Source organism: Melanerpes formicivorus, unplaced genomic scaffold (genome assembly GCF_026170545.1).
Source record: "Melanerpes formicivorus ecotype bairdi unplaced genomic scaffold, bMelFor1.0.p_v2 SCAF_13, whole genome shotgun sequence".
In the NCBI taxonomy this organism is placed as follows: domain Eukaryota; kingdom Metazoa; phylum Chordata; class Aves; order Piciformes; family Picidae; genus Melanerpes; species Melanerpes formicivorus.
This window is the reverse complement of record NW_027142365.1, coordinates 899,254-912,732: the sequence shown is the minus strand read 5'-3', so window position 1 is coordinate 912,732 and position 13,479 is coordinate 899,254. Positions and strand designations below refer to the sequence as shown.

The 13,479-nt window shown below is 48.5% G+C and overlaps 1 protein-coding gene across 1 annotated transcript in view; it reads right to left on the bottom strand.

Annotated features, from left to right (window-relative positions):
- Positions 1-1,506: 1,506 nt before the first annotated feature.
- The window catches only part of GPR158 (G protein-coupled receptor 158), a 124,065-nt gene continuing 112,092 nt past the window's right edge, over positions 1,507-13,479 (bottom strand). The window contains exons 8-11 of the mRNA XM_068145757.1: positions 10,891-11,029; positions 7,469-7,574; positions 5,379-5,525; positions 1,507-4,790 (exon numbers count right to left, since the gene is read on the bottom strand). Of these exons, the coding sequence (XP_068001858.1) occupies positions 3,336-4,790; positions 5,379-5,525; positions 7,469-7,574; positions 10,891-11,029 (1,847 nt within the window). The 3' untranslated portion in view covers positions 1,507-3,335. The remainder of the gene's footprint in view (positions 4,791-5,378; positions 5,526-7,468; positions 7,575-10,890; positions 11,030-13,479) is intronic.

Genomic DNA, 13,479 nt, shown 5'->3' with positions numbered 1-13,479 from the left:
TGTTGTGCCACAATGTGGCTGCTGCAGAGCAGGGCAGGGGCAGCACATCCTCGCTGGGCCCCAAGGTAAAGAACAGAGGGCAAGAGTGAGGGCACCAGGGCTGGTGGCTCCTCCTTGCAGCTGCCAGCCTGCAAGAGGCAGTGAGTGTGTGCAGACATCTCCTTTCAGGACTCCTCCGTGGGTGCTGACTTCCAACCTCAGTGAGTTGGGGCAGCCTGCCACGAGCTGTGCCCCCACCCTGTTCACACAACACACAGCTAAGATGGGCTGCAGAACCCTTCAGGGGCAGCAGAGGTGCCAGGTGGGCACTGTACTCAGCAGGCTGTCATCTGTGCACCTCTCTGCATGCAGGGGCAGTGTGCTCCCAGGATGGAGCTCTCCCCACACAGGGAACTTTAGAGTTACATTGCCCCCAAGGGGCTGATCAAGCCCTGCTGAAGCTGATGGAACAGTTACTGGCAGATGCCACAAGTGACTTGGAAAGGCAAATCTGGGCACACTGACTCCAGCCTCAGCCCTTCTCCAGGCTAAGCAGAGTTAGGTTTGGGCTGCAGGTAGGCTGCCACTGGCACTGTGTGTAAGGTGGATGCACAGAGGCCTGAGCACCCAGGCTCTGGTACCTGACTCCGTCTCACAGGGAGCAGGAAGAGCTTCTTTCCTGTGAGGATGGAGCAGGCTGCCCAGAGAGGTTGTGGAGTCTCCTTTTGGGGAGACTTTCAAGACCCACCTGCCCTTGGTGATCCTACTTTGGCAGAGGGGCTGGCCTGGGTGATCTCCAGTGGTCCCTTCCAACTCCTACCACGCTCCAGAACTGGGGCTGCAAGAGGCTTGGCCAGAAGATGTGTGTTGAGGGCAAAGACCTCCTAGGCCATAACCACCCCCTACAAAGAGAGGTGGGAGAGTAAGACAGATCCAGGGTTGTAAAGACCTAAGCCAGCCTGTCCCCACAGTGGAACTGAGCACCACCCAGGCTACCCAGGCTGGCTGGGGCAGGCTGGCCACTCGAATCTGGAGCTAACAAGCAGAACTGATGGGTGAGGCCGATGTGTTCAGACAGCACTGAGACCTGAGCCGACCTGAGCCGCCTCAGGTGTCAGCACCTTCCAGGTTTGGGCTTGGCAGAGGCAGTAGGAAGCTCAGATTCACTTGATCTCTCAGGGCAGGCATGCCCAGGGACTCCTGTCCCTTTTAAAGGACAGAAGTCCTCCTCATGCCTGCTTTGTCTAAGTCTCTCTGCTCATCACATTTTATCTTACAGCCACTTTTCCTATGATGCCACAAGAATCAGTTTATACTACATACAGGCATGTGCATGTGTGTGTTAGATAGGACATTATATATATATATATTAAACATATATAAATATCTATTTTATATATATATTATATATATATTAAACAACACATTGCATTAAATCATCCTCATTTCCTGTTCTTTCACCCCATCCCTTCCCTCCAACTGTCCAAGTTCTTTAGGATTGAGCTGTCTTTGTTTTGGAGTACTGCATGTATGGTCTGTTCTAGTGAGCAGCACTGGGGCTGCATTTAGCTGGCTGAGGGCTTTTTATCATCATCATCATCATCATCATCATCAATAGTGATACTCCTCAGAATCTTTGCAAGATGTCCTCAGACCCTGGTGGTCAACCATCACTATGACTCCCAGCTGAGAAGGAGCCACCTATGAATGAAGTTCCTGTGGAGGAGGAGGAGTGCAGCTATGGCTGCAGAGAGCTCTGTATCAAGCACTGACTCTCACTGCAGGTGGATGAATAAATTAATGAAATTAAGAAAATAATCAAAGCATTTTGGGGAGTGGGAGGGAGATGTCACCATCCCACCCCCACTCTCTCCTACAGTTGCATATCTGAGGGGAAGAGCAGTGCTTTGGCCTTCTCTCCTCATTCCAAGGCCAGTGTCTGGAGGTGTGCCAAGAGGCCTGGCCAGCACAGTGCAGGGGGGGGTCAGCCAGCTAAGCTCTCTCCCAGTTTCAGTAGGGCAAGTGATCTGTTCTGGGGTCTCTTCCTTGTCATCCTGCCTTGTCTTGCTCAGCAGGCTGTGCTCAGGATGCAGTGCTGAACGAGATTCCCACCAGTGATGGTTACTGTAAGTGGTTTGCTGAGGTGATACTTCCCAAGCAGTAACAAACAACAGGTAAGTTGTGCCAAGGCTTCCCAGGATATACAGCCAAGGGGACTGCATTTCCACCACAACAAAGTCCATCAGCATGGAGAGGGAAATGCAGAGCAAGCAACTTGCTGCGTGGAAAACCCCTGAATAACACAAACCACAAACTGAAGTTACAGAGAGCAACCAAAACCAAACAAAAAAATCCCTGTCACAGGCAAAGGGAAACAAAAACCAAACCCAGACACCCAAATAAAGAAATCTCCAAAGAAATACATCTTCAAATAATAAAAAAATCAATCTCCAAATAAATAAATATTCAAATAAATAAATATTCGAATAAATAAACCTCCAAATAAACAACTCTCCAATAAATAACTCAGTCTCCACAGCCCAAAGGAAGCAGAGCTTTTGTAAGCCAGTGAAAGACTGCTGCAATTCTAACCAGAGAGGTCTCCAGCAGGCAGAGTTGAGCTTGCAATCTGGAGTGATCTGCAGGCTGCAGCAAGGTGTTTGCTGTGTCACAGCAGCCAAGTTATTTGCTAAACAAATAAGTAAGTGAATAAATAAAAAGTGCTACAGTGTGGGATGCTTGAGCCTGAGCCACAGCAAGGCGCTGAAACACATGGTATAAGAACAGAAAAGGAGAGAGCAATCGTTACAGCAAATGTGTTCTGGGATGCATGGAGGCAGCAGTGCGAGCCGGACGCGACACAGCCCGGGGGGAGTCGCCCCCTGCCATGGAGCTGCTCACGGATACCCTTTGTTTTTTGCCAGCAGGGCATTTCCTCTGCCCTGCTGCTGCCGGATCTTTAAGGTCCCCAGGGCAGGCTTGAAGCCAGCCGCGGCACTCGGGGCTGGGATCTCCGCTGTGCGTTTGCTCCCCGCTGGTTCCCTTTGTTGCCATTTGGAAGCAGGAGCGGTTTGGAGGGAGGCTGCTCTCACGCACACATCCTGGGCGCAGGGACCCTACTCTGGGCACCGCTGACCACATTGTTGGCACTCAACAAATAAAGAATAACAAACATTAATGATAATTTACTTTGCTTAACTCCTACTTAATTGTAGTGCTGAATCCCTTGGTTTCAAGTGATGCTCCTTAGGAATTTTCAGATCCCTGTTTTGTTTGGTTGGCCTAAGTCCCCTCTGTCTTTTCCTGTTGTCTCCCTTCCTTCTCCGCGTCGCTACTCTCCTCAGTCCGAAAGCCTCTTACTTTCGAGGTGTTGCTGTTTTATTTGCACTGAGAGCAGAGGTGCTCAGTAAAGCTACACTCCTGTCTGCATTGGGTAAATCTGCTGTCTCGTACTCCCAGGGGCAGATCTCGGCTCGGGATGCCGGAGGCTGCTGGAGGTGAGCGCTGGGCTTGCGGGGGTCGGCGGACAGCACATTCCCCTCGGAGGAGGCATTTCTTTTCTGTTCTGCCAATTTATGGAGGTTTTCTTTCCCTGCTGCTTTCTGGGGTGGCTGCCCCCCTTCCTCAGCACAGATACTAGGTGTATAGCTATTAACATTGTCACACTTCAGCCCGGGGGAGACCTGAGACTTGGAGTTTGTCTGTTTGCTCTCATGCTCCAAGACCTGCTGCTCTTGTGTCTCCCGAGGGGCTGCCTCCGCCTTCTCTGCGCTCTTTTGATTTGACTGCTGGTACTCCTCGGGTGGTTTCAGCTTAGGATGAACCTTCCCCTTCGGCTGGGGAGGGTGGTTTTTCTCTGGCTCTGAGGAAGCAATAGACACGTGTCTTTGAGCTTTGGGGTCAGAAGGCACAGGACCGGGAATTTGGTCATATATCTCCCAAGGACAAACTTCTCCTATGTCGAAATTGTCCTTGTGCAGAGACTTAGCTGGGCCTGTGTCTGCACTTGCAGGTGTCTGACCAACCCTCTGCTGTTTAATAATTCCAGCTTTATGGGTTTTCTTTGTTTCCTCAGAGTGGGTAGAGTTCTTCCGGAGGGAGTCCTTTTGCTCCCCTTTCTCGGAGGCCGAGTGTTTTTTGCCGGCCTCTTTCCCCTTCTGCTGAGGTTTCTGAGCTTTAGTGCTTTCTTCTAGACTTTGTGTTTTGCCTGTCAGCCCCAGAGTCTTTTCCTTGGCACTAGCGATAACGCTGAGGGATTTCTGCAGCACGGACGTTCTGGGATGCAGAGGCTTCTTATCGGCACTTAAGTTGTGGGCGCTGGCTGATTTGCACACCAAAGGGACCGATTCAGCGGAGACAGCTTCAACCTTTTCAGCAGTGTTTTTGGTTAATTTGTTCCCATTCAAGGAGTCCAGAACGGAATTCTCAGCAGCGATGACTTCTGCGCTCTCTGTGGCTAAGCTATTTGGCTCTTCTGTTTGATCCCTGACGTGATCGTAAGTGCTGTGGGACTTCTTCAAGGAAAAAACTCTGTTTTTCAAAGTCTCTTCTTTCGGCTTCGCAGAACCGGTGGAGTCTGGAGGGTTTTTCTTCAGCGTGGCCATGTTCTTCACAGCGCTGCTCTCCATCAGCTCCTTCTCATCCCTGGAGCACTGCCTGGTGACCGTCTCCGGGATCTCCGTGATGCGCCGCATTATGGAGCGCCCCAAGCCCTTTTTAGAGCATCTCTTCTTCTGCAGATGTGGGTTATTGGCAATCATCTTTTTCCTTTTATAGATTTCAAGCTGGGCATAGAGTTTCTTCAACTCATCCTGCAAAACAAAGGGCACGGCAACGCCTGTATGGACAGAGCCTGACGAAGGCACCCCCCCACCCCCTTGCTCTAAAAAAGGCACTAAAAGTATTTCCCTCTTTCCTAACTCCCCAACGTGACAATTCTCCAGCAACTTGAACCCCATTTTTCCCCCCACTTGAACACAGTCAGTTGAGCCCTCATGCACCAACCTGTCACCCCCCACTGCCTGCACAGCTCATACACATCTTTCACAGTGCTGAGGCGTCTGCTGCCCTGCCGAGCTCTGTCTGCCCTGGAGGGACACAAGCCCTTCTATCATCTCAGCTAGAACAAGGTAGGGCTCTGTGCTAACCACGTGGTTTTTAATAGCTGTGCCACAGAAAGGCCTAACCACACCAACACCAAACCCTGCCTCAAGGCAATTACAAAATGTGAACTGATAAACAGCTCCTGATGTTCAAAAGCCTCAAAGGAGGGAGAGGTGAGGTGGGGGCTGGTCTCTTCTCCCTCGTAGGGATTGTTTCCCTAATGGAAACAACTGAGAAGTTGGTGGTAGGCAGAAAGGTTTCTCTACACCAATGCTACTGAAAGGAGGTCTGTATACCCGAATGTCTTCAGGATCCAGACTGTGCTCACTCCACGCTGAATTGATGCTGCTGTTGAGATAGGACCCAGAGCGACCCATATCCAGCTCATCTTCATAAGCTTCTGTGGCTATATCATCTCTTGGGTTATTGCTTGAGTGTGAAAACTGCAACAAGCATTCAGAGAAAAAAGAGGTTGCCATCAGTGCAGAGGTTTAGTTCAACACAGCTCTAAGAGTTTGCACCAACAGTTTTTACAGCACAATGAACCTCCCATGGGCTTCAGGTGATTGTCTGTACCCAAAACTCCAGCTACAGGCATCCCTGCTGCAGTGTCCTATAGACTGAGCACTGCACAGAAGGAACTCTTATTGATCACGACTCAGCTTGGTAAACCTTAGAGACTTGCATAAGGCAAAGCCTCTCCCCTTACCCTGGTGCTTATCTGAAACCTCTTTACATTGCATTTGAATTAAGCTACTATGGAATTTGATTTCTTTTCCCCTAGCCAGTTCCAATTAGGCTGCTGAAACTGTCAGGCTCTATTTGCTTGCTTCCATTCTGTTGAATAACCTGCAACCCTCACACCCTGGCTCTGAAAAGTTAAAAAAAAAAGAGTAATGGGAAAAAAAAAGGAAAAGGAAAAAAAAAAAACAGAGGAGAAGTAAAAAAGAGAAAAAAAAACAGGGGGGAAAAAAGAGGAAAAAAAGGGAGAAAAAACCAAATCAAAAAAGGCAAGTTAATCTCTCCCTTCTATCTTTTAGCTAATGCTAGATTCAACATGACCAAATAGATAGCTGACAACCTCTGGAGAGGTTAACTTAATCATTGATTTAGTGTATTGAGTCAGTTGTCTGCAGCTACCATCCCCACAGTCACCTGGCCTCAGAGCTTTATGAATGGATCCAGACCTTGTGAATCTTCTCTTCATTCTCTGACTTCTTTGTCGTGCTGGGGGGGAAAGGCTGTGCAGTGCTGCACAGATAATAAGGAAGAAATGGAAATGCTGATCAGGAGTTATGAGTCAGCTTCAGGAAGGTCACCAAATTGTCCAAGTTGGCCCAGAAGGACATCTTTGAAGAGAGGCCACACAGGATATGAAGAGAGAGCACCAAGCTTGCTGCCAAAGGCCAGCAAAGCCATTTCAAAGCAGCCAAGGTTATTCAGCACGAGGGCTGCACTGAGGAGCCTCCTTGCTAGGGCTGTTGTCAGCACAGCCTGCTCTGACACATGTGCAGAAGCTGCAGCTTCATGACCCTGGAAGCTGTACCAGCTTGGATGCTCAGCATCCTTCCTTCATGTGCAGCCTTCACCTTGGCTGTTCCCTTGGACTTGCACTTCTTGACTGATGTTGTTGCTCATGTCAAAAGCCATCCTGAAGCTATTTGCTTTCCTGGGCTGCTGCCTCAGAAGAGAGCTCCACTCAAATCCTGTGCACTGGTGCTAGAGCCAGCTGGAGCTGGCTGTGCTTCTTCTGCCCTTGGACAGTCACTTGGCTCCCAGAGCCTGACAGGAGCTGTGCCTCAGTGCTCAGGGCTCTGCTTCTTTTCTTCCCTCTCTCCTCTTGTCCTCCATTCTCTTGTCCCCCCCTGTACACTGCTCTTCTTAGCCAGCAGCACTCCTGGCTCCGTACCACAGGCCATGTCTGTGCATACAGCCTCTGTCCACCCCAGCCTCTGGCTCTCAAAGGGCTCTCCTTTCCCAGCCTGCAACAACTGCCTGGTTAGCATCCCAGCCTCTCTATCTCTTGGCTAGTCCAAGCTCCTCATTCCAGTTTTATTTGGCAGTCCATCCCAGGCTTTCCACCCCCTACCCAAACTCTTTGTCTGGTCCCAGCTACCTCTGGCAGCAGCATGCTCATCCCAGTACCTGAGATAAGCATCATTAGGCAGGGTTCTTCTTGCATTAATTGCATGAAGGTTTTAAGTACTCTAAACCCCTGATGTTTTGAAAGCTGGGAGAAAGAATCTTTTTAGAATAAAAACCCACACAGCTTTTAAAGGCAATTTTATGTCTTCCTTTTCTGTCAGCTGCTTGCTAATTTTATACAGCATGACAACATTTATCTTCCCTGGCCTTGGCAAAGAAAGGAGAGAAGAGACTCCAATACCTTAGGGATCAGAAGTAGCCCAACAGTGACTGTCACAGTCAAGTGTGTGTGTGCAAAGAACAGCATCAGCATCCAGTCAGACTGAAGTCTTGAAGCAAGAATGAACCTGCAAATAGAATTCAAGTTGCAGTTCAGTGCCTTTTCTCCAGTGCATGAGAATGAACATTTTCCATATTCCTTAGGGCTCTTTTCATTGAAATGCCAAACACAACTGGCTTTGTTCTGTACTGCTCTCATACAGGCTAAGAGCTACAGCCACATGCTTTACAACTCAGAAACAACAACAAACCACAACCAAACAGAACAAGCCAAGACAGACTAGAAAAGAAACCCCAGGCTTTAAAGGACCTTGCTTATTCCATCCTCCTCACTCCTGTTTAGCTGGATTTGGGGATGGTTTATACTGTCATAGCCTCTTTGGCCTGTGCTGAGTTATGGCAGTTTGCACACCCTGAGGATCTGAAGGGATGAGTTGAGGTTAAGTAAGCACATGTGCTGTGATAAATGGCAGTGCACTCCCAAAACACAGGCTGGCCACAGCTCACAGCTGCAGAGCGTGGCTGCTGAGCCCTCAGAGAGACAACTGAACTGGAACAGGCTTCAGTGGGGAGCAGAGTAATGGTCTTGATTGCAGCACTGCCCAGCTCAGTACTGCAGGACCCAAGAGCCCCTGAATGCTAGGAAAGGAGTGGCTGAACCTCCCAGTTGAAGCAATTCCTTGCTGAGCTTTCTAAAAGGGTGGTAGAACAAGCACTGCAGTTAGAGGAGGCTGGAGCACGCTTGGCTGATCTGCTCCGCGGGGCTCCTGCAGGCAGAAAGGCCAAGCAGGGCAGCAGATGAATGGGTGCAGCACTGGCTTGGAACTTGCAGGTGTACAGAAAGCATTCAGAATGAAAGGACATTTGCAACTTATCCAAGTCCACAGATGCACATTTTGCAGAAGCTTTTGTTAACAGGAATGGTCTGGCAGGAAACACTGCCTTAGATGCCACCACCAGACAGCCACCATCCCTTGCTTACTACTCTGTCACTGAAACGTTTCATGAACACAGCCAAACACTGCAAATATTTCTTACAGAGATGCTGCTCTTGAGGGCTATAAGGTTTAGCTACCCGAACACAGCATGAGAACTACTGCAGGTGACAGGAGAAACTGCTGGAGGTAACAACAGAGTGGAGAGCGGTCAGAAGCTGCAGACATGGTTTAATGGTCATGGTGGTGCTAGGTCGATGATGGACTTTGATGATCTCAGAGGTCTTCTTCAGCCAGAATGATTCTATGAACCCTTAGTCTTCAAATTGTGAAGGCTTTTTGCTTGCCTGATGTGTGAAACTGGCCAGATTAAGGAATCCACACTATATCCTGAAAGCCAGAAGCCACTGACAGTAGCCACTGAGGCCCTAGCGGGAGATGAGGTTTCTGTTGGAGGAGATATTTGTCCATATCCATTTGGCTTTTCTCAGTCATACAAAAGAAAGAGCAATGGAGGAATGGAATGCTGTGCTGACCTGAAGAGAAGCAAGGGACCTTGTTTCTGCAATGGGAATGCTACTTCTAAAGAGAATCAAAATGCAAACAGGTCAAAGGTTTCTTTAGTGCTCACATCAGTCTCATGTGAGCTTTGGGAGCTTCCAGACTGCATGGCTGCCTTGTAAGAGAAGGTGTCCTTCAAGGCTCCAGTGCTTTCAGCTCCATGACAACTCAGATACATCTTACAAAGCTGAGGATTAGATTTCTGCTCTTTGTTACATCCAGGACTTGGTGTGGAGCACAGAAGAAAAAGAAAAACAAAAGGCAAGGAAATGTGAGCTTCAGAGAGATTGGATGGAGATTTCTGCGTGCAGAAACGGCTGCAGCCTTAGGTGGGATCACACACTTCAGGACATTCTTACCCACAAGCCAGCATCCCTCAGACAGAGGGCAAACAACCAATGCAAAATGTGCTTTCCTTTAATTAAAAGGAAGACGAAACTCAGCAGACCTCAGGCTGACAGAGCAGGCTGCCAACAGGATCAACTGAAAGACCTACTCCTCCTTCAGAAGGCAGCTATTGAAATGCCACACTTTCCCTTTTCCTCTCTCTGGAATCCAAGATTACTTCCAACCTTTCCTATTGTTCAGAGAAACTTGCAGCCCACAGGAGAACCTTTCCAGTGAACTCAAAATGGATCTCCTAGCATGGCTCAAGGTATGGTTTAGGAACAGTAATTGAGGGGGAGAAGTTTGACTGAGGATTTGTTATGTTAGTTACAAGCAATGCAAAAGTCTTGGAGCTGCATTTTGGATCCACCAGAAATGAAAATGTCTTTCATCCAGGGCAGGTTTTTAGACATATATTTGCAGAGCTTTACATTAGAAAGCACAAAGGAAGATCTGGGGAGCCTGTGGATGCTGAGATAGGGGTTTAGGAGAAGGTGAAGGAAACAAAAAGGTGCAACAGCCTGAGAAGTGCAGAGAAGGTTCGAAGAATGCTAAGGGCAAAGAGCATCTGGAAGGAATAGAGACAAAAGCTTTGCCTTGCTCATGTTTACACTGAAGAAAAAGAACCCCCATGGAAGCAAACATCAAGAAGGCCAAGAGAAATGTGAGTTCCAAGACAGAGCATGGAGCAGAGAAGAGTAACTGAAGCAATGGAGTGATGCAAAACCACCAAACCAAACCAAATCTTAGTAGCTAAGGTCTGCCAGGAGGCAAAGGAAGGTGTGAGGAAGAATGTCCTGCAGCAGGAGTTGAAATTCAGCTCTCTGGCTGGTTGGAATTTTCTAGGACCAATTAATTCTTCCAGGGCACTCTGCAGGGAGGGCATGTGTAGAGATTTTGATGTGGCTCTGGCCAAGACCTGATTTATTTGTTACTCCCCTACTAATCAACACGTATGAAGTGCAGAGCTGGCTCCAAACCCCGTCAGGCAGAGGTGCTCTGCGTGGCTCTGCCAGGCTCGTATGTGCTGAGTGTGCTGGCATGTGAACCACTCTGCTTCATGCACACAGCAGTGCAATTCTCTTAGCACATAGCTGCACCTTGCCAGGCTGCCACACAGCAGGAAATGGTCACACAAAGCAAGGTTCTTACCTGCTGTTCTGCTAGGGATACAAACCAGAGAGCAGTATGCAGGTGGCTGAAGGCTGGCAGCAGTTTTGCTGTATCTATCAGATATACTTCAGTTGGATCCAAGAACTTATCAACTATCTATACTGGAGGCAAAACCCCACCTCACCCTAATGACCCAATTAACAAGTTGATTGCACATGTTCTCGAATCCTATGGGAACAGTTTTGAGTTTAGCAATCACTCAACTGGCAGAATTCAATCCTTAAGGAGACCTTCCATTATGCATCCTAGCCCATTCACCCATTTTAAGTTGCACCACATGAAAACCTGAAAGATAAAGAGTTAATTACTAGATCTACAGATCACTTGCCTAATTGTATGGAATATAGCAGAGATAATGAGCTCATTGTGAACTGCAACAGCCATATAACGTGGCTCATGAAATGCTGATGGGACTGTCCGCACTGCATAGCAGAGATAAACACCCCACAAGAGGAATAAAAATTCAGCTGTGAGAAGAACAGAAAGAAATAATTTGCAGTTAGTTTTACATACGGAAAAGGGAAGGAAATCTGCAGCACCACAGCATCTTTTGCACGTGTGAGTAGCTGTGCACAGCCGGCACAGACTCACACATGCACACACACACACAGAGGCATTCCCACTCTTGCACACGACACATTGAGTTTGCAGTTTACTCACTTCTTTCCTGCAGGTCAGGAAGCTCTGCAGTCATGAGGTTTCAGTTTTTCAATTGACAAACTTTAAGACAATGTCTTGCTCCTTTTCCAGGTGGCTACTACAGAAGTTTGACATCACTTCTCAGAACAAACAGTTTTATTTGCAGCTCTGGTTCTCCTTGCAGCACCAGCACCTGCCTCTACCACTGGGCTACAAGCTTTTAAAGACAACAGTTTCATTTCAAAGGTTTATAACTCAGATACAGCAATACAGCTTGGCTTAAATATTCCTCTGCTCGTGGCAGGCAATTCTGCTGCTGCCCATAACATGCTGAGTCATTTCTGTGGGCCTAATGTAATTCTAATAAATAATGTGGTTTTCTCTGTAAGGAGAAACATGAGTGAAGGAAGGAAGGAGGAGGAAAGGGTCAGGATCAACTTAAACTATCTTGTTAAGAGCTAACTCATCCATACTCAGCAGTACTCTGACCTCAGTTTCCTGTAGACAGGCTGCTGTGACATCATTTTGCTTCTCATACAAATGAAATCATTTCAGACCCATCTTGGAAAACCTCTCCTCCCATAAATCAAACCCCTCAGCTCTGCCCCCTCGTTATCAGCTGAGCTGGTGCCTGTGCCTCTTGCCTTGCAGTCTGGGTTGATGATGGCTGGAAGTGGTTGAGCCTGCCCATGATGTGCAGTCCCACGGCAGACCCCTGCACTGCTCCAGACCAGCTTCAGGAAGGGAGGGACTGATCCTGCTGTCACCCACACACTGCTTTTGCCTTGCTGAATCTGTGCAGTACAGACTGCAAAGGTGGTGTAACACAGATGTAGTTCTTTTTCACATTTGCTCTTCCCAGCACATGTTGCTGTGGAACTGGAACTGGTGAGCAGTGACATCACCCTGGGGTAGTCACCAGCAGATCATCACTGGTCTGGTTTGGATAAGGACACACATTGCTTGTGAACCCTGCTCTGACAACAGATTGAAAGAAACCATCTGCACTGGGCATCTCAGGAGAACAGGTGCCCTGGTTCCTCTGCTTCTGACAGAGCTTAGCTGCTGAGTTACCTACACCATAGTGCAGAGCATTCTGAAACGTCCAGCTTCCTATGGCTCCCAGCTACAAGCAGTAAGAGTCAAGTCTGGGTAAGATTAGAAGGAAGGGAGTTCCCAGCCCTCCCTCTGCCCTGGTAAGAAGTTAGTTTGAACCCTGGAGAACACTTTGCACATTTCTCCCTTTTATCAAGCCCCAGGCTCTAGCTTTATAACCACCATTCTTGCTAGAACATATCCTACACAACCCCAGCAGCTTCACCAGCTACATAAACAGCTGAAAAGGCATAATCCACCCAGGCTGCTATTCTCCTTCCTCCCTCCTCAAAATCCCAACAACAATGAACCTTCCTTACTTCAGAAGTTTGACCTGAGACCTTACAGAGAGTGCCACCATGAAAGCAGCATGGTATGAACCATGTGCCCCAGCCTCTTCTGGAGCTCTACAAGAGCACTCACGCTGCTGTCTCTCCCACACTCCCCATACACCCCCCACAAACTGGCTGCTAGTTCCCTTCCATCCCTAACTAATTAGCTGTGCTACCAGGGGAGTCTGGTACTCTGGTTTCTTACAAACACCTACACAGGAGTGCCCTGCCCAGCCAGCATGCTCCTTAAAGTCCTCTCCAAGAAAGTGAAAGACAAATTTTGCTTCAATGAAAGCAGACCAAAGGCTCCTTTAACAATGCCAGCAGTTTGGGGTTTACTCTCCAAGTCAGCTTGCCTCACACATGCAGCATCCTGGCCCTGAAACACACTGCTCTAGCTGCTCCCTATTGACTGGGGAGAGACTGAAAAGAAGAAGATGGCCTCAACTGGGCTGCTAAAGCCAAATCACTGCCTCTTGCTGCCCTGTGTTCTATGGAAACTCTTCCTACTCATCCTGTTCAGAACATGCCACAGAGACTATTTCTTGTCATTTTGCCTCTCACCCAAAGTTCCCCTGCAGTAAACCAGCCCAAATTAGCAGCAGAGCTGACCAGAGGAGCTGACTGTCACACATGAGGTCTTCTCCACAAAACCACCCATGGTCCATTCTTCTTTCTCTTGCTCAGCTGAAGTGAGAAGAGCCCCAAGGCTCTTGGTGACTCTTCCCAGTGAGAGTGGGGAGACACTGGGACAAGGTGCCCAGGGAGGCTGTGGCTGCCCCCTCCCTGGAGGTGTTCAAGGTCAGTTTGGATGAGGCCTTGAGCAACCTGTGCTGGTGGGAGGTGTCACT